At 43.4% G+C, this 15,275-nt stretch overlaps 1 protein-coding gene across 3 annotated transcripts in view; it reads right to left on the bottom strand.

The window, feature by feature from the left end:
- USP22 (ubiquitin specific peptidase 22) overlaps positions 1-15,074 on the bottom strand; it is a 96,483-nt gene extending 81,409 nt beyond the window's left edge. The window contains exon 1 of one of the 3 annotated variants that reach the window (XM_039560118.1): positions 14,400-15,074. In XM_039560118.1, the coding sequence (XP_039416052.1) occupies positions 14,400-14,525 (126 nt within the window). In that variant the 5' untranslated portion in view covers positions 14,526-15,074. The remainder of the gene's footprint in view (positions 1-14,399) is intronic. The other 2 variants (XM_039560117.1, XM_039560116.1) reach the window with 2 other exon arrangements.
- Between the last annotated feature and the right edge of the window lie 201 nt (positions 15,075-15,275).

The following is a 15,275-nucleotide window of genomic DNA, read 5'->3' as shown; positions in this document are numbered from 1 at the left end:
TGGATACCTTGTAGAAAAGAAACTTGCATTTTTCTACAGTACACATATAAGAGCAAATCTTAAGTTGTTATGGGGGACTCAGATCCTGTACCAAAACCCCACTTACTTTCTTCTTCAGGGCTCTACATCTCAGGTATAACTAAACTAAACACCATCTTTAGGCCAGTGCCTAGATACCACGATATCCAGAGTTCACAAAGGTTCTCCTGTTTTTGAAAGATCTTAAGGATACAGATGGCAGAGGCTACAGCTCTTCAGAATTGAGCCAACATAGTCACAGTCACCAGTTCTTGAAGAAAACACAAAACTTCCACAGCACCCAACTATGGCAGAGAACACAACTGAAACAGCAAGAGAGACACTGTTTAATTCCTTTTTAAACTCCCCTCACCCTACCTTAAAAGCTTTCCTTCCTTTTTATCCTGAACACAAACCAGAACTTCCCTACAAGAAAAACCAGAAAAATTAGGCACAATCAGAAGTTCATTCACCTCTTTACTAGTGTTACACAGGAATGTGTTTCAGTGTATAATAGTTTTTCCTCCCTGAAGTCAGAACAGCCATAAAAAGGGGGGAGGGGAGGTTGATTGCACGAGTTCTGCAGCATCTGGCTATGCAATAAGACTCTTGAAATAATTTTCTCTAGTGTAGCATATAGCCAACAAATCTGGCAAGAAGCAACTTTCAGCATGTGTTGCTGTGACAGCAATGAATTATCACCCCAGTCTGCAGCAAGATTAACACTTACAACCTTGGCATGAGGAACAGTCTGCTCAGACTCTGTGTCAGGAGTAGTGCTCCATGCTTAGGCTCGAAAGGGTGGGCTCACGTTAAGAAATTAAGAGTACAGAAATGTAGACATTTGTCTAAACTGTAAACAAACAGATAATTTCTAGGGAAAAAGGCAGTGTACAGCCAGAGAAGTAGGAACACGAAGGAAAATTCATGGTATGAAAGTAAAAAGAATAAAGAAAAAAGTAGCAATTGAAAACAAGGTACTGTCTGTCATAGAGGATGTGCTCCAAAGAACAGATACAGAACAAAAATTGGGAAACAACGCAACGGATTCCTCCTGCTTAACACAAAAACATTGAAGTATCCAGTCAAACCAAGCTGATACGAAATAAGTGACTCTGAAAGCTTGGTGTACTCACCGAGTCCAGCTCAGGACATTCATTACTCGTGGTAAGTTACAGACTTTGTCAGATCTTGTGCGCTCTGCAGCAGAACACGCCATGACTTGTGAGTTAAGGGCAGGTTCAAAACCAGCTTTTGTCTCATTGGAAGGTCAGAGAGGAAATTACATCAAAAACCATTTCTGCTAAGAAGTAGATCCATTCCACTTTTCCAGCTAACTGACCACCGAGAGAAGAAACCTGGAAACAAAGCTCCTTACCACAAGCTCTTAAGGCGAAAACTGCATAGGGAAGTGAAGGACAAAACTGAAGAAACCATGGTGGAACCTCCTTCCTGCCTGAACACTCACCATACTTAAACCTTCTTTTGCTCTGTAGAATTGACAGGACTATAAAGCATGACTTCTGCTCTTTGATCTGGTTTGCTAAATTTTTTTCAATTAACAGTTTGGAGATTCCACCAATCAACTTCAATTCTAATGCAACTTTACTTTGCTTCATGAGCCAGAAGAAAAGTACATTAATGCTATTAAGAGTTGATTTCACATATTATGTGTTCTACTTTCAAGACCTTAACTTGAAGGAAATACTTTAAGAAGTTAAGCAGAGTGAGTTGAAACATATGAATTGGTGAGGTTAAGGGATTCGGCACTGAGGGGGAGCAGGACAAAAGGATTTTGTGTCTTGAAAGAACACTAATTCACTAACTATTAGTAGTAGCTGGATCTAAGAGAATTTAAAGTGGCAGGAACAGTCTTGCAGGCATCACACTTAGCAAGGGTTTACACAGAACTGAGCTTTCTGCATGACAAAAGGAAAATCTCACAATTTTCTTGAAAAGCTTTATTTCAGATACCTGTAAGTAGGTAGAACACACCTGCAAACGAGAGAATTAAGAGAACAGTATGTGTTGAGAATTTTGTAAGGAAGCTATTACAAGTCATTTACTACCTTGCTAGGAAATTACCTCCAATTCCCTGTGATCTGAAGCTTCTCCAAGTAAAAAGGTAGCAAAAATATTGTGTAGCAAAGAGGAGCACACACTGAATAGAAACAGTTCCTGTAACCAAAGGTCACTTTGAAAAAATCTACTTTGTAAAGAAATCAGGGAAAGCCTTTAAATTATTTCTCACCATACATTTCTTCCCACTGCTTCATGACTTCAAGCTGGTCTATCTTTCATGATAAAGACTCAGCCTTAAATCACTTGCCTTGCTAATACAAGCCTAAAAGATGACTCTGCTACCTCTATCATGTCATAAGAGATGACAAAAACACCATCATTCTCTTAAGAGCAGAGATAAATACTATTTAGGCTGGAATATGGTAACTACCACTTTCTGTGGTCCACTCTCCTCGTAGTTCACTCCTCTAGCACAATCACCAGGGCAAGGGAGCTACAAGGTACATCCTTCCTTGCCTATTCCCACTTACATCCAACAGCTCTGGAGACTGATAGGGAGAGCTGTCTCGAAATACATTTTTCTTCCAATAAGTCCTTTGTACATACTATCAAGTTGAGTTTATTACCTTATTTAGATCAGACACTTGAAGTATCTGCCCAAAATAATCTCACGTGCCTCAGCTCGGGGGGCTTTTCAGCTGCAATTCTGAGTATTGGGTTATACCAACTACCCATGTAGCAAATGCCACCACAGTAAAATCCAGGCTTGGCAGCTATTTTGGGCTGCTGGATTAGAAGTGTGAGCTGCATTAATGGGTCAATAAGAACAAAGCCTTCTGGGTCAAGAGAGTGAAGAAACGCTCGGTAAAGTTGGTGTGTATCAGCTCCTCTACAAAACAAGTATCTGTTTGAGCAGCCACCAGGGAATTCAATTCTTTGAAGAGTTCCAGCCATTTACTGTCCTCATCTTCACAAGACGGGAATATTCAAGCACATGGGTTTTGTGGGGTACATCTTGTGCAGATTAAGTTATTCTATTCTGACTAAGCTTGTTCTGGAATACAAAACAAACCACGGGGTTGAATACAATGCAGTAACACCAACAGCTGATTTCAATGGTATTCTAAGAAATAGATTTTTTTTTTTTTTAGTAAAAACTATAAAGTCAACTAGGCAAATGAAGGGATTAAAACTTCTGCTTTTACTTTTGAGCATATCTGAAGTTGTCACTTCAGACAGTAGAACAAAGGGCTTGGGGTTTTGTTTCATTTTAATGAAAAAACTAAAAATATCAGCATTAACAAGCTTTTTCTAGTCCAAGTATCTTACGGATAACAGCATTTTTCGGTAGTCAGGAAAAAAACAGGACAACATATCAGGAACCACCACACTTAATCAAATTGAAAAAATCTGTCTCAATACTGAGCATCTGTACATGCTACAGAATTGAACATTTCACAGACAGTACAGAAGCATAAACTAGGAAAAAGGAGATGCTAACACATTGAAAATGTTTAATAGCTGAATATCACATTATGAATCTACTCAAAAAAAAAAAAGCCTGACAGATGCCCTAGTCCAGTCCTTTCCAGGGCTGCACCAGTACAGGAGTAACTGAGTCCCAGTACAGCCCTTGCCCAGGGATCCCTGGCAGGGTTGCAGAGGCTGCACCTCTCCATGACCTCGGGAAGCACGTTTGGCTTTCACTGGAGTGCTGCTGTCTCCATCTGGCACAGTGGCCCCGCAGGGCTCCAGCCAGCTGGCACTGCTCAGAACAGCCTTGGGGCTGCTCTACACTGCACAAGGGAGGAGTCCAGAGGAAAACCAGCACCATAAGAGATAATTTACAGTCCCATTATCCCATCATCCTCAACTACATGCAGCAGGAGCATGATCCAGGCACACGGCCCATGACCACATGCTTTAAACCAACAAAAAAAGTTACATCAGCTCACTAGAGTTTGATTATAAAAGACAGAAATCTTAACTTAGAGACGGGCCTATTTAAAGAGGGACAACATATGGCTCATAACTTGATTACTTGGAAAAACACTATTTATTTCATTGAATTAAACATAATATGAAAAGTGGATTTGCTGTAATAGCTGATCACAGATTACAGGCATTCTACACTCCCTGATTCATTTATTTTTCACAAGGAAACTGGGCTAAGTTATTTGCATACAGGAGTAAGTTCCAACAATCGCAGACATAAGACAAGTTTCACGTATCAGGCTCAGCACACACCAGTGCATCACCCATGAGAACAGCACGTACAAACACACCACTGCAGCACTAACAGAGGTTCCTTCACAGAACCTTTTGGATAAAGTCAGTATTAGAAACTCTTTACAGAAGAAGCCCCCAGTAGGACAACATTCACACACGGTCTGTCACTGGCACAGTCCAGAGCACAGCAGCAGTTGTTACACAAGCTGCCACATGCAGCCTCCCAGTGTCACTACTCAGGTTGGTAAAATAGCAGTAAAAGGAGGAAAAAAATAATTTTCATCTTTATCTGCTCTTTCTGGTTGATGGCACAACCACACAAACATGACACAGCAATGGTACAACAGCAAGAACGTGCAGCCCAGAGCTGGTAGTTCCTTACACTGTTAAGGAAAGACACTTGTAAACACCCACAGCTTAAGAGTTGGATTTCATGTTCCTCCTCACCAGTTTCCATGATAATGCACAGAAAGGTCCAAACTTCACATCTCTTGCTCTTCTCTGGTAAATCAAGTATTACCTGTTCTTTACCTCAGTGGCAGTGAGAGTCTTCTCACCCAAACCATTTACCAATTCCATCATGTACTTGTGTCCCACTGGAACCCATATCTAGAACTAGTTTCCGAATTTCAATTCAAACTTTTAAAACTTGTTGGATTTGCTAACTCACCTTCTCCTTAACAGCCTTTTCACCACTGCATAAAACAAATTCTCTGCCAGTTTCAACGTATAGGTACAATATGCTTACAGAGTTAAACTGCTTGCTTTATAAAGAATTGCTGTAAATGAAGTAATTCTTCAGGTTACTACAAAAATTGGAGTTCTGTTTTTCTACAGTCAGATTTTTGCAGTACAGGGCCTAAGATGGACAAAGAAAACATCTCCCACCCCCTGAAACCTTTCAATAAGAACATAATTATTACAAAGAGATGCAGAAAAGAAACTTCTTTTATTAGGACAACTCTGGAACTTGTGTATCAAGAAAAGTTATAAGTAGCAGAACTACTATGTGACAAGGAAATACATCATGAAGGGCAGTAAGATAAAATTATGCTGAACATAGTATAAGATACATTTCCTTAGGGAACAGCCTCATCATGACAGAGGAGAGTCTTGTTCCGCTTTATGCACAGAACTGCAGGAACTCTTGGAACTATTTTCATGGCATTTCTCATCCTGTTCTCCACATGAAGATCATCCCGCAACCAAAACCACAACATGTAGTCATGAATGACCAAAGAACTGAGTGCTCATCATCCAGAAAAACATATCCAATAATAAGTTCTTGGGAGGGGATGCTTGCTGAGAGCATGGCAGAAGTCAGCAGTGCACAGAAGCCAATGTGAATGAGAGTTTCACCCTGATCACCAGCTGCCAACAGGACAGAGATCCAGTTAAGAGCAAAACTGAGCAGTAATATGAAAATAATGAAGCACAGAAAAGAAAAACATAAAACCTTAAGACAAATTTAGCATTTGTCCCTGGAGGGCAGAGGGTCACAAAAGCTCACCTAGCACAAACGAGGTACTGAAATCAGCCAGCTATCTCAGCTGTCTGCACTCACTGAGCCGTCACGCATCTGCTGTGCAATAAATCTCACCTTTATTTACCAAGTATATTGTAGACAAGGTCCCTTAAAATCTGACTTGCAATGCAATAACAAGGCTGATTGCAGAGGACAGAAGCACAAATTGTAATTAGACAAACTTTGTGAAATAACATCAGGTTGTACAAAGACACAAGGAGGGAAAGATACTTTTTAAATAGAAGTTGGCAAGGGGGAGGTAGGCAAAAATAAAGCTTATAAACTGCTGCTTTCTCTCCTTGTACTGATAAACACTGAAGTAATTCAAGTCTGTACTTGATGCAAAAACAAAAGCCCTTTAAAAACAGAAGCAAAACATACATATAAAAGCCCTGGCAGTCAATTCAGTAAGATGAATCCAAAGCCAAACCCTATTTAAAAGGGGCTACTTGGATGCATGAACTTCTGAGTGACAAGCGAGGCAAATGGAACTCGGTGCCACATGGGTGTTTGGTACTCCATCATCCCCATCACAAAACTACATTCAAATACTGCAGGCTCTTTTATGTGTTCAAGAAAAATAAAGGGACAAATAACTAGGTGATTTTTGAATATACTACTTTTTAAACTATGCATTGATACATGGATGAAAACTTAATATACTAGGGAAGAGCTGCAACACAGAACTCCAGATGAAGACACTAATGACAAAGAAGAGATAGTCCAATGATCTCTTGAATGAAATGTAGATTAATAATCTCTACATCTTAATTCTATGCAAACACAACTCACTGAATGTATGAATAGTCGTATTTTCACATCTTACATGCATGTGCAGAAGAGCTCAGCTGTGTGTTCAAACCAACTGTCCCATGGCAAAACCAGCACAGTACAAGGACAAGACCATTTAAATTCAGTCAAATCCCAGTTCTGCCTGCAGACGAACTGCTAAGCAGCATCACAGTTAGTGAGCTGCTTCCCACTACTTTGAATATGAGGATATTTAATATATTCGTCATGCTTAATGTCAGAATTTGTGTCAGGATATGAAAACTTGCACTAGCTTCAATATTTACATTAAAAAGACACTACATTTTAAGTAGTGTTGAAATCAACTCGTTACCAATATCCACTTTTTTCTCTTTTTTTTGAGTTTCACCTTGTCTAATACCGAATTTTTTAATTCAATGACAAATTTAGTGCACTGTAGATCTTCACAGAAATATCTCCCACCAGGGATATGCTGACATCACCAGTGATACTACACAAGAGGTAGACAAGAAGAGCCACGTTAATTTCAAGCTCCATTAAACACAGGAAAGGAAGAATGAGAGGAGGGGGAAAAGTTCTCTTTACCAACTTGGAAAAGTAGCAGAGACAGGCAAAAAAAATTTAAGAGTTTTACATTAGTGTTACATATAACTGAGAAGTTTTAAGAAAAATAAAATCAAGCCTTAAATAACATTCTACTTAAGTAGAGAAATGGAAAATCTAGAGTATTCAACACACAAAAGAATGTGACAGGACAGACTGCTTGCTGCTAATCAGTTATCAACTGATAAAGTGAATCTCAGGTTACTTTGAGTCAACTGGTGTCTGGTAACAGTTCATTTTACAGATCCTCAAATAGGTCTTGGGATAAATAAAATGCTTCTTTCTCTCAAATGAGAGAGATCAGCACCATGGCAGCTGCTCCAGCACTAAGTAAACCACAGATCATTCTGGAGCTGCTGTGCCAGTTGCATTATGTGGTCCCACTCCCTGGAAAAAAAACGTGGTTTGAAGCAAACAGAATGCAGGTTAATTTTGCAAGGAGTAACTCTTTACAACATTGATTCTATTACCAGCTAATGCAGCAAAGTTCTTAGCTTGAATTAAGCCGAGTGTACATAAAGGACTGCCAAATCAATATGTAAGAGAATACAACTACCAAGACAGAGCTTTCATCCAGTCAGAACAGATCTATCAGCTTCTAGAACTGTTTCTGCTAAGGAAAGGTTCCCAATTCAGGCCTCTCAGATAACATATGGCTTTCCCTACACTCCAACACTGCTTGCTGACACCACAGTCCAGGATAACAGAATAAACTGTAATGTCATTATAGCATTTCACTCACTTGCTCCATTGGCCATAGGTTAACAAGAGACTGGAGACAGTGGCTCTAGGCAGCTCTTTCTGTCCAAGTCTGGAAAGGTTCTAACAATGGCTCTTTGCATGGTGGGGAAAAAAACTTTTTTTTTTAAATAATGTTTTGAACAGGCAAGTGAAATGTGTATAGGTCACCTTCAGACTGCCTTTCTCCTGATGCCACTATAACTGATGTATAATAAGAGGACATATGTATCGCCTCACCTTGGACGCTGCTGCAGGCTGCAGACACATTACAAATACTTGGAGAACCATGGGGAATATAAGTACTAAAAACCCAACCCCACCGTTTTAAAGTAGCTGTCAGTCAAGTGAAAAGGAAAAGTGTGGCTGATAAAAGCAAAAAAGAAAGCCCTATATCTACCAGGAAAAAGACAAAAGAAACCATAGCTTCTTCATAAGGATTGATGGTTCATAAGAATTCATAGATCTGCACATGAACAGGAAAAACTGTGGGTGCTCGGTTTAATGTGGGAAACACAAGGTTTTAAACTGAGTTAATCTTTCTCTGGTTTAAAACAAATCAGCCACCACTGGGAATCAAACAGTTGCAAGAGCGTTTGTTAGGAAGCAGGATCCCCTGAGTCCATCCCGAAGGAAAACACTTTTTTTGCTCAACTCAAGAGCCAGTAAGTCAGGAGAAGGGGAGTCAGCAATTTACAAGCAGAAAACTTCCACTATCAAGTCAGTAACATTTGCCTCTAGATTTGTTACACCAGTTGCTGAAACAATAAATCCTCAAATGAAAGGAGCAGAGTAGAAGGTTTGCAAGCAATTTGCAGCTATGGTTTCACCTTAACGCTACAGATTAAGGTTTGAAACAAAAATGAGGCTATCAGCTAACCTTTGTTTGGGGTTTAAAGCTTTGATGGCTTAAAATAAAGCTCAACAGATAGTCCAGCAAATCAAACAAACCCATTCCACCCTGCTCACCCTTCACACTACTTGCTGTCATTTCAGTTTAAAAGCTTTCAGCATTAAGCAAATAAAATCGTTGACTGCAGACAAAATTAAAGATATGCTGCAACTACTCTGACAAACAGCTTGGCTATGAGTAAACCTTGACTGCTGATAAGACTACAGAAAATAAGAAGCCTTCTTGTCCAACTTATCCCTACTTTTTTCTTCATCACCTTTTGCAGATCCATCTTCTTGCTCTACAACAGGGAACAAACACAAGCAGGGAGGAAACTGCATTTATCATCTCTCCCATTCATGTTAAAAAAATAGAGAAGTTCTGATGGTTCAGATCCCACAACTCAAGAATTGTTACTCACCGCCTTCAAATTCACAGTGCCAGACTAATTCCTAACCTTTGGCCCAGAAACCAACAAGTGATTTAAAAAAAACATGGTACAGGATACAAAATAGGGATTAGCACCACTAGGAAGAGGAAGGTCTCATATTATGTTCTTCAGCACGAGAGATATAAGCTCAGTGGAGCATTCTCAATCTGGTGTGTCCCACATATGCTAGGCTCCGCTGGGTATGGAGCTAAAATCTCATGTCTGGATACCTCTCACACCAAAGGTCATGTTTTCACACCAAGAGGAAAGAGAACATTACCTTTAGCAGGTCTAAGGACCTTTCTGATCCTTAGAGGTTAAGACCTAAGGAAGATTGCTCAGGTATGAAACCGGAGACCTCCTGAACAATGAAGCTTGCAGTTGACTTTGACACTTCTCATGGGCTTTCAGGGAGAAGGCAGTTCCCACAGCACATGGCAAAGAAGAACATCCTTCCTGAGTCAATCAGACAGTTCACTTAGGCAGCCAAAGCAGAGTACGCAGCTGAAAAAGAGACATGCTTCTTGAATCCTGGACTCCTCTTTCAAATGCTCCACAGGATTTGCAATCCAGAAGTTTGCTGCACATGCTAAAAATGTTAAAGAAAAACAAGCTAAGATATCCTTATTAATTTAAGCAATCCAAACACCAAGCCTGCGAAGGTGGCACAGGCTGGCGAGGTTCCTGGCCCGCCTGTTACAGTACAAAGCAAATCACCTAAGCAACACCTCCCTGTTCCTGGACAGGTAGACAGGGCAAGGCCCTTGGGGAGCAAACATGCCCCAACAGACATGAGAAGAGAAACTCCACCAGTAGCTTACCCTGAAGACTGCAAGGTCACTTCAGCAAGAACATGACACACCCATTTAGACTGCAAACCACAATATTTGCTACTGAAAATATGACACGGCATTTATATGCTAAGTTATTTTAAGATTTTTCTACTTTGAAAGTTAGGAAATGAACCAAAGTAATTTCAGGTTTAAGTATCTAAGAATTGATTATCTGTCAAAGTATTACAAGGAACCACGCACTGAAGCCACAAGTTCATGGGGACAATGACACCTGACAAAAAGTCATAACCTATAAAAGCAAATGTTTCTTCATATCTGAAAGGATCAATCAGTCTGGATTGTAGGACCAGTAGGACAGACTGTATGGACAGTCAGGACCCATGTAAAGAGAGAATAATGGGAAAAACAAGAGATACTCTCAAACAGGCAGAAATACACCAGAACGCAGCTGCTGTCAGTGAGAGTGCACAGCCCCTGACAGGCAATTATTCTTTGATCTATTGGCTGAAGCACTGAACAAACATTCTGAAATTCCACACAGAACCTTGTGCATATCATGACTGTGGTCACAATGACCAGTTTACTTTTATCATCAAGAGCCTTTTCAGGGCAGTGATAGTTAAGAACCATTCAGAATGAGACAGTTTTCCTCCAAGGCGTATAGTCCAGGAAGAGGGAATTTAATCATAAATTCAGTTGCCCTTCCAGCACTGAAACCATTACTTACCAACTCCTGGACACAAAGATTCATCTACATGTGTAATTGCTCACTGATGGGGACAAAAGCTACATTCAGCACTGAAAACAGATTTTTCTCGTCTGTAATTCTAAAGGAATAAGCCAAGTGTTTCAAGTGTGACCCTACAGAAAAAATGGAAAAAGCTGACACGAAGGTCTGGCACAAGCCTTTTCAGCATCCTCTGTCTGCTCCGTAATTCCTGAATGGGGAGTAGTGGTGACAAATTTAAGGACCTCCTCTAGAGTGTTACTTAATTAAGTGTGAGGTAATTTTCACATCAAAATATTCAAGGTAAAGTCCATGACCTACAGAAACACGAGCTTTGCCATCAGGTTATTAAACAGATTCTAACTACGGCAAATTAAAAATCAAGAGTTACAAGTCGAAGTCCCAACATTGAGACAGCCCACTCTAATTCTGTGTCACTTTACACACAACTTGAGCCCTAAAATCTAGCTCCAACTTTTAATCACAATAGCTACAATTTCAAGAGTCAGTGTTCAGATTTTTCCCTCTCCCTCTTCTCCTGTTCCACTCTCCACCGTGACAGTTTTGTCTTTGCTTAGGCTTCACCACCAGCAACACAATTACACCATGGCAAACCCTGTGCCTAGAACAGCTTGTACGAGTGCAGCACTTGAGTTTGGCCACGATGCAGTGAGATGAGGCAAGTCACAGCCTCGCTCCTCCGTGTGGATACAACAATGCACCGTGATGACAGCTCAAATCCTGGCATAGCCAACGCTTCGGGAGCAAACATACTCCTAAAATCTTCACCAGAATCCCAGTGCCTACAAAGATACATACATAATTATCTCTTGGTTCTGACTGAGGATTGAAATACACATTCAGGAGACAGCTTTCCCACTGTAAACCAGGCTTCAGAGCCATTCTGCTCAAAGCATGGGCTGTAAAGCAAACTGAACCGCGAGCTGGAGCTCGTAAAAGCTTATTCACAGAAAAGGTGAGTATTAAAACCGAACAGCACAGCACTAAAATGGTCTGCCAAGGCAGAACGCAGTGTAGGTACAGCAGGAGAATGGACCCTTTCTGCCCCCTGCAGTTCCCATTGCTCCCTGGATTTTTAAGGCAGGCTTAGGAGGGATAGTAGTTACCGTTCTAGAACCAGAATCATTTACATCTGGCTCTCACCAACAGCCAAGGCATTTTTACAGTTATGTTCATCTGACCAACAGTTAAGTTGCCCAGTGCCTTCCATAAAGATCAATTATATATATGGAATGTTTCCTGTGATAAACCTATAATGTGACTGTCCTTGATCATGCAATAAAAAGAGTATCACTTGCTAATAAACCTTTAATTTAGCCTCATCATTTTGAAAATTAGGATTAAGAAGAATCTTCACTAATAAATAGGTGCTTTTAAGCAGTCGCAGCTTGCTCCTAGAATATATATACACATATACATAATATATGTGTATGTAAACTGTTAAAGGACAAAGGATTGTTTTCCAGCTATATGAACTGTCTGAGTAATTTTATTTCTAGTTATTAGACTATAAATATACCACCCAACAGAAAATACAATTTTTCTAATTTTGCATGTGTAACTGACAGGGAATTTCAGTATATTAAAATTCCATGGAAGAAGGTCTCATGTCCATATACAGGAGGGGTAAAGTACCATAACTGTAATTTATAGACTTTCTTCAATCCTTATTAACATAGAAAGGGAATTGAATCGCAATTTAGCTACCCAAAATGTTCCCCTATATGTGATCATTACACCCACATATTTCAGGTGGGCCAGATTCAGAAATCCAACTGTTTTCATACTGGCAACCTGCTGTAAAAAAAAAAAAAAAAAAAAAAAAAAAAAAAAAAAAAAAAAAAAAAAGCAGGGGGGGAAAAGCATTTTTAGCATGTATTAGGAAAACTGGTGTTTTCCCTGAGCTGACAGATAATTTTGAAACAATCCTGTTCTGCTTTATGAGCCTGGCTGTGCAAAGAGGAAGTGAGAACAGATTGATTACAATGGAATATTATATATTTCCAGCTGTTTTCTCAAGCAATGATGAACACATCCCTACACTAGATTTCAGAAGGAAAAAGCTGTTGCAGCACACAAGAGGTACGCAGGTTACAAAGGATGCTCCATATTTAGAAAAAGGTAATTTTGCTAATGAAATTTTATTTTCATTCTTCCACACAGCACTTGCTTTATATTTATCTGAGACATCTTCATATCTCACTTGTCATTTTCTTCTTCCACAGCACATATATAATTTTTTCTCCACTTAAGCTGAAACCACCATCTACTATATCCCAATTTGTATTTTAACATGCTATAGGCTAAATAAACCCGGATTTTGACTAATATACGTCATAATATTGACCTGTAGGGAATTGTAAGATATTGAAAACAAGTCTGGCTATACTTTGCAGGGCTATCCAGTAATTAAATCCATTTAAAACATATTTCTTCTCAGATTCCATTTTTTCCTCTTTAGGTAAAAACATTGGGAAATTGGATTGTCCTGAGAACATGAACACAGAAAAATGGTTCGGCACCTCACCCTTTAAGTCCATCCTTCATGCTCTAGTTCTATTACGAATAATAAGCTGAGCAGCTTAATGCAAAGCACTGGGATGAGAAAGTTTTCAATGGGTTGTTCCAACAAAAACACAATCCGTGCTGTCCCAAACCCCAAGTTTTGCTCCGTGTAGCTGCTGCCTTCCCCTCCTCAGTCACCAACGCGCCGACTGACAGAAAACTGCCAAGTCACTTTGAAGTAAAAACTAGTTGATTCTAGGGAAAAACAGTAATTAGTTGCACAGTGCAGAGAGAAAGCCCCCCTCCAGAAACATGCATGTGTACAAGGATGTTATTATAGGAGACAGGTGAGGAAAAGCACTCTTCCTGCTTTTTGCCTGGTTTACAGGGATTTTTCCCCAGGCGCCAACAGCTCCCAGAGCAAACCCCTCCTGCCCTTCTCTGTACTCCAGGCTGAGCCAGTTCCTTTCCCCCGCCCCACCAGAGCAGGAATCCCCTTTCCCCAGTGGATTATCAGCACGAGCAGCTTTTTTTTTTTTTTTTAAGGAAAAACACACATATAACCGAGCGAGCTGCAGCCCCCGGCGCCGGGACCCGCTCCCAGCCATTGTGCTCCGCGCAGCCCCCCAGGCTCGGGCGCGGCCCCGCGGGGCTCCACTAAGCTCCGCCACAGGCCGGACGTGCCCGGTGCCCCGGGCCTCCCCTCCCCCCGGTATTCCGGGAAACCTCCGGGAGGAGGAGGAGGAGAAGGAGGAGCAGGAGGAAGCGGCGGCGCTGCAGAACAGCCCCGCTGCGGAAAAGCCGCCGGGGCAGGTGGCAGGGAGGGAGGCCCCGCCGGGGCTGGTTCCCTCCTCCATCCCGGTGCCCCCCCTCGCCATCCCGGAGGCACCGAGCGCTTCCTCCTCCCTCCCCCCAGGACCGCGTGCGGGAGCTCGGGCCCCTTCCCTGGGAACCTCGGGCCCCTTCCCTGGGAACCTCGGGCCCACCTGCCCCGTGGGGAGGGAACGAGGGAGGGTTGGAGGGGGACCGGACCCGTCCCCTCCCGAGGCGGTGGCGGGTGGGTCGGGGAGGGAGGGAAGGAGGGAGGGAAGGGAAGGGGGGTGGATGTGAGCCGCCCCCGGTACCTTGCGCTTCCTGGTCTCGGCCGAGCCGCTCCACACGAAGCACTGGTAAATCGCCCGCAGGTTCTGCTTCCAGTTCTCCACCTTGAAGCCGGTCACATGGCAGCACCCGGCCGCCGGCGGACTCATGTCAGACCCCCCCACATCAATCCGCCCGCACACGGGCCGGGCCGGCGGGCAGCGAGCCGGCCCCTTCCCCCGCCCCGCAGCACCGACACGGGCCGGGGCCCCCCCGCCCTCAGGGGCTCCGGCCCCTCACGCCGCCGCCGCCGGGGAGCCGCTGGCACATAGAGCCGGGGCTCCGCCACGGCCCCCCGGCTCCGAACAAAGCGCGGCGGGCGGGCAGCGCGCACTCCCTCCCGCCCTTCTCCCGCACACACAAAGATGGGGCGCTCTGAGGCGAGGAGAAGGAGGAGGCGGCGGCTGTAGCGGCCGCTGCCGCCCCCGGAGTGGCCGCCGCTCCCTTCTACCTCATAGAGGCCGCTGTGGAAGCGGCGGGCGGAGGGGAAGGGAGGGGAGGGGGGCGCTGGCGGCGGCGACCCCGGCCGCGGTGCGAGCGGGCGTGTGTAGGGAAGGGGGCGAGTCCCCGCCCGCCGCCGCTCCGGCTCCCCCCGCCGGCGCCCGCACGGCTCTTGTCCCTTTAAACCGCCCCCCCGCCTCCTTCGCCGGCTCCTTCCTCCTCCGCCTCGCCCGCGCCCCCCCCGCCCGCCGCGAGCAATGGTCCGAGCCGCTCACTCAACCCAGCCCGCCCGGCCCGGAGTGGGATAGACCAACGGGGCGGGTGCGGGAGGAGCGCCCCCTCTGCCCCGCCGCCCGCGGGGGGGGAGGGAGGGAGCGGCGGGGGGAAGGAGCGCGACGATTGGTCCGTCTACATGTCCA

The sequence above is a fragment of the Corvus cornix genome, chromosome 14 (assembly GCF_000738735.6).
Source record: "Corvus cornix cornix isolate S_Up_H32 chromosome 14, ASM73873v5, whole genome shotgun sequence".
NCBI lineage: Eukaryota > Metazoa > Chordata > Aves > Passeriformes > Corvidae > Corvus > Corvus cornix.
Note: the sequence above shows the minus strand (reverse complement) of the source record. Positions and strands in the feature narration are given on the sequence as shown.